Genomic DNA, 18,076 nt, shown 5'->3' on the forward strand with positions numbered 1-18,076 from the left:
CAGGAAGCAAATTTTCTCAAGGGAAAGTAAGCATAAATATAGATTCTGAGTTAATACCAAATAACCTTACTCTCCTACAAGAGTTGTTAGGATTGAAAAGGAGAGGAAGCAACCTGACAAACAGAGAAAGATGGATAGATCAGGAGTGGGCTATTGTGGAATGTTATAAAGCTTAATTGTCAGCCTGTACTTGACTCTCTGACAATGGGGGAAGATACAAAACAGCTGGGAAGGAGGATACAGGATTGACGAAACTAGATGTGTCCTTTATGTAGAGAAAGCACACCAACTATAGCGCAACATTTGTTTTATCCTGTGCCTAAAGAAAATCTTCAAATTGTTTTGAAACATCTGTGAAGCATGGCTTGAAAGAGTTAAACATCCTGCAAAATAAATAACCCTCAAAAGACATGTGGGAAGACAATGTTTGTGTTTTTGTATATTTACATATGTCTGAATAGGGTCCACAATGTAATCACCAGTCCCTGTCTATGCTGTATTCTGATAATTCAGTGGTCAAAAGAAGATCCTAGCATTTAAATGAATTGTAAACATGGGATATTTCAGTATTCATCTCTCTTTGAATGTACTGTGAATAGTGGAAGAATAAACAAATGGCCTTATGGTAATTCGTATAGCTAAGTACCAGTGATGGACCTCCTTCAAAGTCATCTTAATTACCTTTTGTTCCCTGAGGAAATTCCAACCTGTCAAAAGACATGAAATTGTATAAAAGATCCTTGGATCCTGATTCTTTCATCTCAGATCTGCTCAGACTTCATCAGGGGAAGTTTGAGTTACAAGACTGAGGTCCCAGTTATGCTGGTGCGCCATGAATATGAGATTTGGACATTGGACTATGAAATATGAACTATTTCTGAAAGAACTCCTTGCAACTACAAAGCTCACTATCTCTGCTGCAAATCTGAACCTCAAGAATTGAACTCATGTCTGTATGTATATTGATCTTTTACCCATACTCCCTCTCTTTTGTTTTGTAATAAATTCTGGTTTAGTTAATAAGAATTGGATGTAGCATATATTTGAGTAAGATCTGAACCATTCATTAACCTGGGAGATAATGTGTCTGATCCTTTGGGATTGGTAGAACCTGTTATTTTATATGATGAAATAAGGTTTACAGAAATTTTCATCATATTTGACGTGGGTGCTGGATGGAGGCCTGAGGCTGGATCACTTTAAGGGAACTGTGTTGTTTGGACTTGTGAGTAACCAGTAAGGTAATAAAAAAGCTATTTTATGCTGGCTTGGTAAATCTAAGTATTGGAATATCCACCAGCTTTTTGGGATTGTCTGCCCCATTCTTTCAGTTCACCCTAACTGAGTGACTACAGTTGGCTCCCCACTAGGATGCCGGTCACAACATCTATGTAGGAGAACTTTGAAAACATTTAAAGTGGGACTGTGCTCTGAAAAGTTACTATGAAAATGGCAATTTGGGCCTCAGTCCACTTTACTTTGAGCTGAAATGTCTGATTTCCAAGTGCTCAGATACTGTGTGGAGGTGGTTCCCATACTGTAGTCCACAGACTACCAATGGTTCATGGCACACATGTAGACTATATGAGGCAGTCTCTTCCCTGTTTTCAGTTGCTAAATTGAATTAAAACAAACATGAAATACTTCCCTCCCTCTTATTCGCTTGCCATGTAAGCAAATGCTAGAGCTGCCACAAGGACGTTATTTGGTCTACAGTGAGAGCAGACATGGTTCATGTAATCACGAAGGGGAGGTTCATGTCTGTAGGGGAATTTCTTCATTAGCATGTGACACAGATAGTGAAAAATTAGATACAAATATTGTATAATCCCAGTGAATTTCACGTAAGGGCCCATTCACCTCTGAAACAATGCATGTGTTTCCCCAATCTATCCTACGTACATTCAGCACATTTACTAAAGCATTAACCTTGGTACAGTTCCAATGAGAGTTTAATCCTTATAACTAACAATAAGCAACCTCTTCTGCCAAACAATTAAGAGCTTTAAGTACATTGTGAGCAGGCTGGCATTTTTTTTTTTCATCAAAATATTTTGTATTTACATTCTTCATCCATTTTTAGACAATTCTTATTTTGAAACCACATGGACTGTTTTCTGATGTGCGAAATCAAAACCTATTCATGCTTCTGTTTTTATAGTCTGAGCTGAAGACGTTATTAATCCTTTGATAAGTACACTTCAAACCAAATTACAACTCCAGTTGAAGCAAATAGGTCTTTTGAGTGACTAAGGTGCGCTGGATTTGTCCAGTAGTGTTTTTATATTGTCAGTTTAAAGATATACTGAAACTTCAAGAGAGAAAATAGTTTTCAGTGTATTCACAATTGCAGAACTGGCACTATCTCAGCTAATCCTTTGGTAGATTTATATGACATCAGCAATTGACCTACCTATGCCCAGTAATGTGAGCATTAATAATAAACCTTATGATTTTTATCTTCATAGATCATAGACTTTAAGGTCAGAAGGGACCATTATGATCGTCTAGTCTGACCTCCTGCACAATGCAGACCACAGAATCTCACTCACCCACTCCTGTATCAACCCCCTATCCTATGTCTGAGCTATTGAAGTCCTCAAATCATGGTGCAAAATTCCTTCCTGACCCCAAATATGGTGATCAGCTAAACCCTGAGCATGTGGGCAAGACTGACCAGTCAGACACTCAGGAAATAATTCTCTATAGTAACTCAGATCGCATACCATCTAATTTCCCATCATAGGCCATTGGGCATATTTACCACTAACAATCAACAATCAATTAATTGCCAAAATTAGGCCATCCCATTATACCACCCCCTCCATAAACTTATCAAGCTTAGTCTTGAAGCCAGATATGTCTTTTGCCCCCACTGCTCCCCTTGGAACGCTGTTCCAGAACTTCACTCCTGTGATGGTTAGAAACCTTTGTCCAATCTCAAGTCTAAACTTCCTGATGGCCAGTTTATATCCATTTGTTCTTGTGTCCACACTGGTACTGATCTTAAATAATTCCTCTCCCTCCCTAGTATTTATCCTTCTGATATATTTTGTAAAGAGCAATCATATCTCCCCTCAGCCTTCTTTTGGTTAGGCTAAACAAGCCAATCTCTTTGAGTCTCCTTTCATAAGACGGGTTTTCCATTCCTCGGATCATCCTAGCAGTCCTTCTCTGTACCTGTCCCAGTTTGAATTCATCCTTCTTAAACATGGGACACCAGAGCTGCACATAGTATTCCAGATGAGGTCTCACCAGTGTCTTGTAAAAACAAGGAGTCCAGTAGCACTTTAAAGACTAACAGATTTATTTGGGCATAAGCTTTCGTGAGTAAAAAAACCTCACTTCATCAGATGCATGGAGTGAAAGTTACCGATGCAGGCATTATATAATGACACATGAAGAGAAGGGAGTACCTCACAATACAGTGTCTTGTATAATGGTACTAACACTTCCTTATCTCTACTGGAAATACCTCGCCTAATGCATTCCAAGATCACATTAGCTTTTTTCACGGTCATATCACATTGGTGGCTCATAGTCATGCTGTGATCAACCAATACTCCAAGGTCCTTCTCCTCCTCTGTTACTTCCAACTGATGCGTCCCTAACTTATAATAAAAATTCTTGTTATTAATCCCTAAATGCATGACCTTGCACTTTTCACTATTAAATTTCATCCTATTACTATTATTCCAGTTTACAAGGTCATTCAGATCTTCCTGTATGATATCCTGGTCCTTGTCTGTATTGGCAATACCTCCCAGCTTTGTGTCATTCGCTAACTTTATTAGCACATTCTCACTTTTTGTGCCAAAGTCAGTAATAAAAAGATTAAATAAGATTGGTCCCAAAACCGAATCCTGAGAAACTCCACTAATAACCTACCTCCAGCTTGACAGTTCACCTTTCACTATGACCCATTGTAGTCTCTCCTTTAACCAGTTCCTTACCCACCTTTCAATTTTCACATTGATCTCCATCTTTTCCAATTTAACTAATAATTCCCCATGTCGAATCGTGTCAAATGCCTTACTGAAATCGAGGTAAATTAGATCCACTGCATTTCCTTTGTCTAAAAAATCTGTTACCTTCTCAAAAAAAGGAGATCAGGTTGGTTTGGCACGATCTACTTTTTGTAAAACCATGTTGTATTTTGTCCCATTTACCATTGACCTCAATGTCATTAACTACTTTCTCCTTCAAAATTTTTCCCAAGACCTTGCATACTACAGATGTCAAACCAACAGGCCTGTAGTTATCCAGACCACATTTTTTCCCTTTCTTAAACATAGGGACTATGTTAGCAATTCTCCAGTCATATGGTACAACCCCTGAGTTTGCAGATTCATTAAAAATTCTTGCTAATGGGCTTGCAATTTCATGTGCCAGTTCCTTTAATATTCTTGGATGAAGATTATCTGGCCCCCCGCTTTAGTCCCATTAAGTTGTTCAAGTTTGGCTTATACCTTGGTGTGGTAATATCTACCTCCATATCCTCATTCCTATTAGTCATCCTGCCACTATCTCTGAGCTCCTCATTAGCCTCATTAAAGGCTGAGGCAAAGTACTTGTTTAGATACTGGGCCATGCTTAGATTATCCTTAACCTCCACTCCATCCTCAGTGTTTAGCAATCCAACTTCTTCTTTCTTGTCTATCAATCAGTCTTGCAGATAATAAGTGTATTCAAATAAATGTCTAACATTTAAAGAAAAATCTTACTATGTTTTCCCCCTAAGTTATTGTCTGCAGCAGTAAGTAGTCTAGATGAAATTAATGTAATGCAGGTGCACAACTGGTTGAAAGACATACTCAAAGAACGGTTATAAATGGTTATCTGTCAGACAGGAAGGATGGCTGTAGTGGATTCCCATAGGGGTCAGTCCTGGGTCCAGTATGATTCAATATTTTCATTAATCCATTGGATAATGGAGTGGAAATTCTGTTTATAAAATTTTCAGATTCAGAAAAAGGAAAAATCAATGAGGAATAACTGTCTAGCTGTAATACTGCTGAAAAGGATCTGGGGGTTATAGTGGATCACAAATTGCATGAGAGTCAATAATGTGATGCATCTGTGAAAAAGGCTAATATCATTTTGGGAGTGTTGTAGCTAAGATATGGGAGGTAATTGTTCCACTCCACTAGGCCTTGGTGAGGTCTCACTTGGAGTATTGTGTCCAGTTCTGGGTGCCACACTTTAGGAAAGATGTGGACAAATCGAAGAGAATCCAGAGGAGAGCAACATACATGATAAAAGGTTTAGAAATGTATCCAATGAGGAAAGGTTTAAAAACTGGGCATGGCTGGTCTTGAGAAAAGAAGACTGAGAAGAGATCTGATAAGTCTTCCAATATATAAAGGACTATTATAAAGAAGGTGGTGATCAACTGTTCCCCAAATGCACTGAAGGTAGGACAAGAAGTAGTGGGCTGAAACTGCAGCAAGGGAGATTTAGGTTAGATATTAGAGAAATTTTTCAACAATTAAGATAATTAAATACTGGACTAGGCTTTGAAAAGAGGTTGTGGAATCCCTATCATTGGAGGTTTTAAAGAAAAAGTTAGACAAACACCTGTCAGAGATGGTGTAGGCATACTTGATCCTGCCTCAATGCTGGGGGCTGGACTAGACAACTATCTGAGATCCCTGCCAGCTTGACATTTCCATGATTCCAAGTACCACAGATTTACAAAACTTGAAAACATAGGCATGGCCCAATAGCTAGATGAATACTTTTCATCTATTTTTTCTATTTTACTGCTTTTCACACCCTTCTCTGACAGAATCAACTCAATTCACAGTTCTTCATCAGTCACTCCAAATACTCTGGGTCTCCGCTCCTCAGGGGAACCTCAAGCCCCCCCCCTCCCCTCATACCCACCTTGCCTCAGTGGCTACTGCCAGGCATCATTTTGCCCCCTTTCCCTGGGGCAGACTGCAGTCTGTAATGGTCACTCATCACTGGCAAGGGGGTTGGACCAGCAGCCTCTGCCTACCCAGGCTGCACCTCTGCAGCCCCAGTACATTCTTAGGCCTTTACCAAGGCCTCAGCATGGGGAGTTGCCAGGCTGGAGCTCCCCAGCTCCTTTTCCCTTCCCCAGAACTGCTCTGCTTCAGGTACCCTTGTGTTACAGGCAGCTAGACCCTTCTCTCTCCAAAGCTAGAGAAAAACTGACCGAGCACCTCCCTGAGCCCTTACAACAGGGCCAGGTCTGGCCTGATTGGGTGTGGCCACAGCTGTGGCTTCTTCCCCAATCAACCTATCTCTCCCCCACCCCCCTGGGAGCAGGGTAACTGCCCCGCTACATACACATAATAATATATATTGTGGTATAGATGAAGGATATCTGAGTCTGTGAAGGCTTAAGATCCCTCCTTCTTTCTCAAGATTATTAGGGTCAATCAGTTATCTCCTGGATCTCATGGTTATCTCTGGGAGCTGCTCTCTTTGCAGCTGAGAGAGGGAGAGAATTCTCCTGTCATCCATCAACACACTCGATCTCATATATGTTCCGGATAAGGAGAGCAATGAATGTCCCAGAGCAACCAAGCCCTGCCTCTTCCTGTCTTCTCTCTTTTCAGAATCCCAGGGTGTGTTTTTCCCCTTCTGGTCAATCAAATATCTCCCCCTGTTGAGATGGGGAAGCTGCCAGTCTACTTATCCTCCTCCTCATGTGAAGTGGTGGGGCCTTATCATCTCCAGCCCCCTTATGCCCCCATCATCAGCGCTGAGCCAATGCACCTAAAGAGGAAGTAAGCCATACCAGGAAAAGGGCTAGCATGGCTTACATCCGTTTGAGAGAAAGGGAGAAGCATGACTCATAGACTCATAGACTCTAGGACTGGAAGGGACCTCGAGAGGTCATCGAGTCCAGTCTCCTGCCCTCATGGCAGGACCAAATACTGTCTAGACCATCCCTAATAGATATTTATCTAACCTACTCTTAAATATCTCCAGAGATGGAGATTCCACAACCTCCCTAGGCAATTTATTCCAGTGTTTAACTACCCTGACAGTTAGGAACTTTTTCCTAATGTCCAACCTAAATCTCCCTTGCTGCAGTTTAAGCCCATTGCTTCTTGTTCTGTCATTGGAGGCTAAGGTGAACAAGTTTTCTCCCTCCTCCTGATGACACCCTTTTAGATACCTGAAAACTGCTATCAGGTCCCCTCTCAGTCTTCTGTTTTCCAGACTAAACAAACCCAATTCCTTCAGCCTTCCTTCATAGGTCATGTTCTCAAGACCTTTAATCATTCTTGTTGCTCTTCTCTGGACCCTCTCCAATTTCTCCACATCTTTCTTGAAATGCGGTGCCCAGAACTGGACACAATACTCCAGTTGAGGCCTAACCAGCGCAGAGTAAAGCGGAAGAATGACTTCTCGTGTCTTGTTTACAACACACCTGTTAATGCATCCCAGAATCACGTTTGCTTTTTTTGCAACAGTATCACACTGTTGACTCATATTAAGCTTGTGGTCTACTATGACCCCTAGATCTCTTTCTGCCATACTCCTTCCTAGAAAGTCTCTTCCCATTCTGTATGTGTGAAACTGATTGTTCCTTCCTAGGTGGAGCACTTTGCATTTATCTTTATTGAACTTCATCCTGTTTACCTCAGACCATTTCTCCATTTTGTCCAGATCATTTTGAATTTTGACCCTGTCCTCCAAAGCAGTTGCAATCTCTCCCAGTTTGGTATCGTCCGCAAACTTAATAAGCGTACTTTCTATGCCAACATCTAAATCATTGATGAAGATATTGAACAGAGCTGGTCCCAAAACAGACCCCTGCGGAACCCCACTTGTTATACCTTTCCAGCAGGACTGGGAGCCATTAACAACTACTCTCTGAGTATGGTTATCCAGCCAGTTATGCACCCACCTTATAGTAGCCCCATCTAAATTGTACTTTCCTAGTTTATCTATAAGAATATCATGCGAGACTGTATCAAATGCCTTACTAAAGTCTAGGTATATCACATCCACCGCTTCTCCCTTATCCACAAGGCTCGTTATCCTATCAAAAAACGCTATCAGATTAGTTTGACACGATTTGTTCTTTACAAATCCATGCTGGCTATTCCCTATCACCTTACCACCTTCCAAGTGTTTGCAGATGATTTCTTTGATTACCTGCTCCATTATCTTCACTGGCACAGAAGTTAAACTAACTGGTCTGTAGTTTCCTGGGTTGTTTTTATTTCCCTTTTTATAGATGGGCACTATATTTGCCCCCTTCCAGTCTTCTGGAATCTCCCCCGTCTCCCATGATTTCCCAAAGATATGAACTGAATTGTAATGCTGGGTCACAGTTTGTTCCCTCACCTGCTCATTCTTTCTCTTATTTTAAGGAAGATTGCAAGGGGCCAGTCTAGCTACAGCATTTTACATCTACAAAGTGCTATGTAAGTATTAACCATGAGTACAGTGACTGTCTTCTATCAGAAGAATGATTAGGTAGCTGTGTCTATATCTCTTCAGCGTTCAGATGATTGCCCATATAACTCTTTTACTATGATTTTGGAACTCTCTTAGCCTTTGAGCTGGCCTACATTGAAAAAATTACATCAGTATAGCTACATCTCTCGGGTGTGAATTTTTCACACCTGACAGGGACGTAATTAAACTGACCTAAACCCTCACCCCACCAGATGTAGACCTAGCTACTGCCTTTTGGGGAGATGGTGTGTCTACACTTAAAACACTAAAGCAGTGTAGTGCAGCAGACATAGCCCCTTCATTTTTCGGTTTTCTTTCACTCTTACAGAGTTTAATCCTGCACTCACTGAAGTGAACTGGACAGTGGCAGTGTCTTTAAAGTGTGCAGGTTCCAGGACTAGGACTGTTTAATTTGATCGATTTAAATCCAATTTTGTGTCACTAATACAATATGCTACAAGGCTTACTTGAGGGTGTAATTCTGATCTGTTTTATTCATATGGAGTCGTGTCATTAAAGGGGACCCGAAAATGGGGAAAAAATTGCAAAAAAATTTTTGATCCTCTCCCAATCTCATTTTTTTTCAAAATGTTTTTTCAATGGAATTTTTTCAGCCAGTTCTTATTATTAGACATGTACATCATAGAAGTCTTGGTAAACATTTTCTCAACATGGGACAGGATGTTATTAATACTGAGTCACAGTTGAAGCAGGTTTCTATCTGATAAGGTCACTTAGATTAAAAAAATGCAGGAGCGTAGTTGATTTACATTTTACAAAAACATTGTGTTGTGAAACAAAACTTGCTACCTTTGTCTTCCAGAAAATTCTATGTGAAGTATTTCAATAGGCTGTGGAGGAGGTGATGAGTCATTTTAGATTAGACAAGACAGCTCAGTATTCAAGAACAAACTGCAGGGAACAATTGTGGGTTGGCCAGAGGGACCGATAACATGAGACAATATGCTTTCATTTTTAATGTCCATGGTGATGTGAAACTTTGTCAGTGTTAGGAGTTTAGACATACTGTGTAGATGTATGAACGTTTTGTGTATACTTAAAAGAGAACTGGATAAATTCATGGAGGTTAAGTCCATTAATGACTATTACCCAGGATGGGTAAGGAATGGTATCTCTAGCCTCTGTTTGTCACAGGGTGGAGAGGGATGGCAGGAGAGAGATCAGCTGATCATTATCTATTAGGTTCACTCCCTCTGGGGCACCTGGCATTGGCCACTGTCGGTAGATAGGATATTGGACTGGATGAACCTTTGGTCTGACCCAATATGGCTGTTCTTATGTTCTTGGTATTTTAAAAGTTTCCAAAATGGTGTTTGCACACAAAATGTGTGTACACAAAATGTGTACAGCTTCAGGGGCTCTTTTGAAAATTTGGCTCTGGATGTCAGATATTATATTGTTATTTTAGCTGCAGTAATTTCATACTTAATAATGGCCGAAATTTCCTTGCTCTCATAGTTTTGCCCCAATGCATACTTCTACAATACTTTTTCTATCCACATGACAAACACCTTTGCTCTCATATTATGATTTGTTCATATTGCCGAGGGAGCAACATTATATCAAACAAACAAAATAGTAAATCAGGCTGGAAACATTGTTAATATTTATTGATAAAATATATGGAACAATTTTACAGAAGAAAAGCAAACATGCAGAATTTAACAGGCTTTTTTTACGATTCCCTCTCTTAAAAGGTGTGCAAAATTTCCACAGTTACTGTTAAGTGGTATAATAAACAGTGGTGCTCTCTTCTTTGGTTTCCTCCCCTGCCACTACCGATGGCCATGTTTTGTTCATATGCCCTGCTTGTACTATTTTCCAAGATACATCTTTTTTAAAGTCTATAGTAAGGCTCTAGTAGAGGTGTGGTAGCTGAGTGGTTGAGGCAGTTGATAACCATCCTGAAGGTGGTGGGTTTGTGTTTCGCTTACTCTCACATTGAAAGGCAGCCTCTAGTTCACCCACCTGCAAAACAGGTATGTGATTCCCAGGGTTAGACAAGTTAAAGATGGTTGGATGTGATATTAGCCACGTCACTCTCTGGTGTACCACTGATGTGCCTTAAACCATGTCAACCTAATGATCCATCTGTGACTTTGACTGAGGTTCTAACTCCTCCCTAAATATATGGTGTTTGGGAAAGAGGGCTTTTGCCATCATCATAAGCACAGTATGGTACCTTTCATCAGCATGTAGTGTTCTTTAGCTGCCTCACACAAAAATTCTGTGGGATAAGATCCCCATCAATAGTAAAATAATAAGTCAAAAAGCTGGAAAATCTCAACTAGTAGTGGAGGAATTTAATGCTATGTGACAGCAACGAAATTTCAGGGCAGATTAAAAGAAATGTATGAGGTCAGTTTTTCAAACACTGATGCTTAAGTTGCATCCATAAAAGAACTGCATGCACTCTCTGTATGTGCAAAGTATGCATTTGCATGTTCAAAATGTCTTGTCTGCATATTTTATGGTGTGCATTAGGAATCAATGTCTAAAATGTTGCCTTTAATTACAAACAAATATTCATGTTCCAAATACTTACTTAGGCAGGGGTAAATACCCCGTTGATGGAATGGAACTATGACAATTTACACCAGCTGATGAACTGTTCACAAGTTTATGAATAAATGAGGACATAATTAAAAATTCTACATAATGCATTATTTTTCTTTGGGTTTACTAAAAACATTATTATTAATCATTTACATTGAGCTGAAAGAGTACATAGTGCTTTAACCTGTGTGATGGACTCATGGCATAAATCCAGCCAATTCTTCACATTTTCAAGTAATGAGAAAATGCACAAGTTGGATAAAATTGGGCCTGGGAGAAATTTTCACGTAAAGTTTCTGATACGGTACATGCATTTGCAAGAGCTGTGTTCTGTTCATATGTGCATCTTTTTGCCTTCGCTTTTAGTTAAAAATAACAAGCAATATAAATACAAAATAGGTTTTGTAGCTAGGATGATCCTGTATGCAGTATTTGATAGAAGATTTGAAAAATTAGGTTGTGCAGAAGCATAAAACTTAAAACATATAGCTCACCTTGGTGCAATTCTTATCCCTGCTCCGGCCTCTGTATGCCAGGCAAAAACACTGGACCAGTGAAACCAGGCCTCCAAAGCCCTGGGTCCATCTGGAAGACCCCCGTTAGTGCAGGCACTGCAGAAGATAGTCATAAGGCTGCCACTGAAGACCTCTTTGTGAGCATTGGTATAGGGTTTGGGATGAGGGCAGGGCCAGCCAGGAGTGCAAGTAGGGTCGTACACTCCAGTACACAGTACTGGCAAGAGATTTTTAGTGAGTATGGGGTATGGGGTACTGGAAAGACTTGGGGAGGCTAACCCCCACCCACTGAAGCAGAACACAGCTAGCCCCCACCTTAAAGGAGCAGAACACAGCTAGGGAGGACGTTCATTCTTTAACATGGGTTTAACAGCACAATACATATGCTAACAAATTTAAACAAAGACTTTGTGCTGTGTATTGTGCTGTTAAGTTGGCCAGGAGTCCTGGGGGGTGCTGGGACAGAAATTGTTTAAACAGTGTTTTTGATTCCTGCTCCAGACTCTGGACTATGGATATCTGCTGTTGGGAGCATTCTAACTAAGGGACTGAGGACTTCAAGGTAATCTGGAGCCTTCATATTTCCTTTGCAGATGCAGTTATGCATTGTATATGGTACAAAGACTATTCTAGCCTCATTGATTGTGATTTCTCCCTTGCAATGGACAAAGATCAGACGTCTGCTGACTTTCTCACATGAGTCAGCAGCCTTTGGTACCTGTGATATAAGCAACGTAGCCCTTGCTTGAGTGGTTTTGTTCTTTCCTCTCCAAATGTCAAAGCCTGTTCCCATTTAACTCAATAGCAAAACTTCTTTTGATTTCAATGGGAACAGGATTTGGCCCCAGGAGATCAGAGAATGTGATTTTGATGAATTGCTTGTCTGTCCAGAGACAGTTCTCATTCATGTTCTGCCAGGCTGATTTTGATTGCCCTGCCTGTATGTCATGCTGAGGAAAATAATAAAACAATTTGGGCTGTAGTTCTATCAAGATGCACATGGCACACACAGTTCTATGCCTCTTTCCCATCAAACCCTGATGGTGCAGCATCTTTGCTTTCCTAGTGCCTGGCGGAGAGCAATACTTGGGCCTTGTCTACACAGCCATTTTACAGCACTGAAACCTTCTCACTTAGGGGGGTGAAAAAAACACCCCTTCAGTGCTATGAAGTGGCAGTGTAGACCGTGCACCAGATGCAGTTGTAAAATTTTAAGTAGGGATGGGGGATGTCGGTGGGACGAGGACAGCGTGGGCGCCCCAGGCTGGGGAGGAATCACATGGAGGGTCATGTGGGGAGGTCACGTGCCCCCACCCTTGTGTCCCTCCCATGAATGCAGTACCAATAAGAAATGATTTCTACTTTGCACCACTGGGGCCAGCAGTAGGTGGAGTGTGTTTAGGGTCAGACCAGAGTGTGCTGCACTCCTGTAATGTTGGGCAGCACTGCAGGCTATGAAGACTTCTAAAACATCCTGGAACAACCCAGTACTACAAAAGGGAAAAGGTGGTTTAAAGCAACCTTAGCATTTCTTCCCTTGGGCTATGAGTTCTGTGCTATATCTCAGAGGTACAACACAGAATTTCACCCTTTAAATCAGCCTATAGAACACGAGAATAAATCATCTCTCACTTATCATAGGTCCCTATCCTGAAAGATGCTCTGTATGGATGCCAATAACTTCAAAGGGACTCTGAAGATGAAGGATTCCTTGTGCACAGGACTGGGGCCCTTAGTCTTCTAAAATTGTATTGACCAAAAGCTTGGTATATACACCAGCCCTGATGTTAAACTTTTGTTTTAACAAAAAAGTCCCAACCCACCAACTGTTAATTATTAGAATCATCTTGCAACTTGCTGCTCCTTAATATGTGAAGCAGAGTATTTTTTTGTAACCTTTTTAGTAGATGCAGAATGTTAGTGAAATGTTTCTGATATTTGCACCACTGGTTTCAATGGGGTTTTCTATGGTTTGTGTAATCAGAGTAATAGTGTTTGTGTGATGGTGTGCGCAAAGGTTCTATGGAGTAGAAATGGTGCATTGCTAATGCAGGTTATGTGATAAGGAAGAATTCCATGGCAGTACTTACTTTACATATTATTATGTTTAAATCATTTCTTTTTTTAAATTGAAAATCTAAGCGAGTGAGAATGAGCAGGAAGAAAGCGCCATGGTACAAACAGAGAAGAAAGGCAACTATATAAAGCCTATTATTGCAAGTATGATGCAAAGTGTGACTAAAATGCGTGGAAATGTTCTGTACCTAGGAAGAGTACTTTTGTACTCTTTCTCTAGGGAAATATACTATATACAGAAACTAACATGGTTGCTGATGCGTATTAGTCAATAACAGCATTGCTCAGAAATTAAATGTTACATTTCATTAAAAATGCTGCTTAACAGATCACCGCAGTTGCAACATGAAGCGCTTAAAAGTCAAGACATGCTATAGTTAAAATTACGTATCTTAGCACTGCCCCATTATATTATAACATATGAATTTTTATACAGCAGTTAATCACAGGTGGGGAAGAAGAATAGCCTTGGGGTTAAAGCACTAGACAGACATTCAAGAGACTGGGGGTTCAGTTCCTGCTCTGCCACAGACTTCCTGTGTGACCATAGGGTAGTCACTCAATCTCTCTGCAAAAATAGGGATAATAGCACTTTCCCCATCTCCCAGGGATGGTATGAGGATAAATACATTAATAATTGGAGGCAGACAGATATATGGCCCTCATCACCATACTAAGTACCTCAGACAGATAACATCATTGCTGTGTGGCCATGTCTATCTACAAAACCTGTATTCCTATAGCATGCAAACTGGACTGTAGACAATGAAGCAGCTGTTTAATATTTATCTTCACTGTGCAATGAGTGGACCATTTCATCATTCAGCTGCTGACCAGTTTCACACTGAATGAAGCAAGAGTTTTTTACATGCCACTTTTTGAATTCTAGTTGCATTTCCATTCAGGTTCTTATATGGTGTCCATCACCACGACAACAGAGCACCTCTGCATCTGAGGGACTTCTGCTCTCAGTTATACCTGTGTACCTTTGGAGTAAATCCATTGACTTTGGTGGAATTACTCTGAATTTCATAAACTCCATGGGACAGCAAAGACACAGTTATTTATAAAGTCTATGTTGAGACTCTGCCACACTTTCTAATGAATTATATCCATTAAAATACTAGACATGGGCAATTCCAGTCAGGCTATGATTGTGCAATCATAATTTTTCTTGCATATGAAAGAAAGTTTACAAACACTTTCAAACTAACTCATACTTGCTATATTAATGAGTCTCAACCCATCCCAGTGACTATCTTATAAACCAAAAAGTAGATACAAGGGACTCCATGATTTATTCCCTGATATCCTCTTTCAAATATGAAGCACCTCCTCAATTTCCAGAGCTCTATTTGCCAACATATATAATTCAACCTATGGTCACTTTTTTAGAAAAATAGACACTCATGTTAAGAAGTAACAGTATACATGACAAAACTATTGTCAAAGAATAGAACAAATATGCCTGACGTTATGTTCTTTGGAAAAACTGCAGTGGTTTTTGCATTTCAGTGAAATTTGTACCAAGGAGATGAAAAAACTTCATTGTCTAAATGCTGGGCTACTTTTGGAAGATGAAGGCATATCCACATATGCTCATTCTGTAGAAGGAAGGTGACCCAGGTGAAAGAAAGAGGCAGCTTTATATTAAAAATGATTAGCATTCTAAATGGGTTTAGAGAAATATAATTTTAGTATCTATGTTTCAGTGTACTATATAACATTTTAAATCTTTGATACAAATAAACATCATTTGTTAAGTGCTTGGTCAGTGAACAAATTTTGCATCAGTTCTTAAACTTGTAAGTAACAAATGAAGTGTGGTTTGTAATACAAAAAGCTTCTCAGTGCTTTTCTAACTGCTCTTTTGATAAATTCTTTGGTTGGGCACTTTTAACCTACTGAATTAAGTAGCTACACAGTAACTGTTCATGGATAGCTCAAGAAGCAACCCCACTGGCTTCTCTAACATACACAGTGAGGGGCAAATTTTCAGGGTGCCTCTAGAAAACACAACACTTACAATATTGCTGGGCACATCAGTTCGTGAGTCCAAATGTACATGTGCTTATCTGAAACAATGTGCAATCAGCTGTGTTAGTAATTATTGTGGGCATAATTTTACAGGCCTGCTAAAAGTCAGATTCTGGTTCAGACACTTGTATGACTTAAGGGATCAATCCTGAATAGTTTTGTTAATAGAAATGTATTTCATGGAATGGCCTCTGTACATCTGTATGAACTACATTAAGAGGGAAGAAAAGCCCTTGGAATTGCAAGTTTCATGCAAACTCTGCAGTTGCCACTTTCCTCTGGATTATCCCTTTGTCAAATATACTTGACTGTATTTGGTGCATGCTCAAGATTTGAAAGCCTGGCTTAGCCAATTGCCAGTCCATTATGAGAAATGACTTTTGAATACTTTGTTCTTTTGAAAATAAGGAACGTGTGGTAAAGAGATTATGACTGCTACTTATAACTTGGTTTCTTGCATAATTTGGGCTGAAGAATTACTTCATTTGATAAAAAATATCAATAGACTATTTTCCCTATGCAAAAGAACCCAGAATTTTAAAAAGGAATTACTCTCCAAAAATGAGTAACAGCTTAAAATACAGTATTTCCTAATATATTACAAAATACTATAGGGTTGTTGTTTTCCCTTTTTAACATCCACCTATATACTTGATTTGTTTGTTATTGTTTTTTCTCTTTTTAAAAAACAACACCTTGATTAGTCCATGATGGAGTTTAGAAAATGTTGTGACTATCACATTTATAACTATATTTATAGCTTTACAGTCATATATTTGAGGCAGACCTGAGAACAGATCATTGTTTAATTGCAACATATTCTCCTTTGGTAGAATTCTTCATTTCTCCATTTTCTTCTTTAGTGGTCTTTTGAAAAATCCAACCTGTATATGGCAGAAAAAAGAGGAAGCAATTCAAATCTGGAATTTTAGAAACATATGAGACAATTTGGCAAAGCTTAAATGTTGTTATTTACTGTTTTAATGCTTACAGATGATACAAATTCACTTATCACTGAAGTACAATGTTGCTTTAATGGATTGGAACAATAATGACATATCTCACACTAACAGACAAACTGAGAGTAAAGTTAATGTACAATGATTGCTGAATCATTGTTATGCTGATGGAAAGTGTCAAAGATTTGTCAAGTCTTCAAAAAAAAAACCTAGAAGACTGTTGAATAAATATTAGTTTACTGTTTAAATTCCAGATTTTCCAGTGGCTATACATACTAATTACTAACATACTGAGTTTTGGCTTTGATAAGACTGCCCACTTGTGGCAAAATATTTAAGTACAGCAGTAAAACAGAGTGTATCTGTCTTTAAATTATAATATGAAATTTGAATTGCTGAAGAATATCAAACCTGAAGTCAATAAAAAAATATTTTTATAATGCTACACTCCTCATTTAATTTTTCAGCTAATAAAAAATATAATGTTATATTTTTCAGTGTTGATGAGGGCAACAGACAGCTAGTTATACAGCGTATTTATTCCACTCAGAATCACCACTTAACAGGCCAGTTTTTGTTAACCTGCAACATGGCACAGACAAAACCTGCTTTTGTGCATGAAAATCTGGTAATTTCATGTCTAAAATTATCTGTGAATTTTAGATGTGTAATTTTGAAGATGCAAAGGTAGTGGAGGCCACTTTTGAAAATTGGCCCCAACATGTCAAGGTATTTGTTAGTTTTCTATTAGTTCTGCTGATTTTGTAAATATGTAAGCGCTGGAGGTATTTTTATCGTTACTTAATTTTAATTCTGCAATGATTAAGAATCAATTAATAGGCACTAATGACACATAATATCTACATTTTGAAATTCACTAGTGATTTTGGTTGCTAAACTCGACACCTTAAAGGGGCCTGGTTTTCAGATAGTGAATGCATAGCACTTTCTGACAATCAGGCCTCTTTAATGGTCTCAAGTCAGGCACCCAAAAATCACTATTCATTTTTGAGTTTATTGCCTAATTCATATTTTTATACATAAATCATAAAAATAAAAGGTTGAGCTCAAAAGAAATATAAGCAAAATGTTGTGCCTACCAAGACTGTATATGCAAATCAAGTGACAGTGTGTGTGCAAATGGCTAGCTAAGAATGTAATCAGTTTACTTATATGTTCAAATGACTGTACATGTGCAGTAGTATATCTGCATGGATGAATGTGTGAAATTATATGCGGATTCTTGGATATGGACCTCAAGACTCCCACTTTAAAAAAAAATGTAATCTAAGGTATACAGTTTTATTGTTAAAAGAGAAACCGGTTATGAATCAGTACCAATACTAAAAAATTACCTGCACCATCTCTCTAAGATACAGCTGTAAAGTACAAAATGGACTGGCAATAGCAAGTGGACTTTATGGAGTTGGACTCTTCTCCCTTTTCATGGCATAGAAATTTTGCTTG

The 18,076-nt window shown here is 39.1% G+C and overlaps 1 protein-coding gene across 2 annotated transcripts in view; it reads right to left on the reverse strand.

Annotated features, from left to right (window-relative positions):
• Positions 1-10,049: 10,049 nt before the first annotated feature.
• ITGA1 (integrin subunit alpha 1) overlaps positions 10,050-18,076 on the reverse strand; it is a 128,518-nt gene continuing 120,491 nt past the window's right edge. Inside the window, exons 30-31 of one of the 2 annotated variants that reach the window (XR_004000857.1) lie at positions 16,438-16,534; positions 10,050-10,434 (exon numbers count right to left, since the gene is read on the reverse strand). Coding sequence is in view for 1 of the 2 variants with exons in the window: in XM_030565945.1 (XP_030421805.1) it covers positions 16,490-16,534 (45 nt within the window). In the remaining variant the exon portion in view is untranslated. Of the gene's footprint in view, positions 16,535-18,076 lie in introns of both variants that reach the window. The other variant, XM_030565945.1, reaches the window with a different exon arrangement.

The sequence above is a fragment of the Gopherus evgoodei genome, chromosome 6 (genome assembly GCF_007399415.2).
Source record: "Gopherus evgoodei ecotype Sinaloan lineage chromosome 6, rGopEvg1_v1.p, whole genome shotgun sequence".
NCBI lineage: Eukaryota > Metazoa > Chordata > Testudines > Testudinidae > Gopherus > Gopherus evgoodei.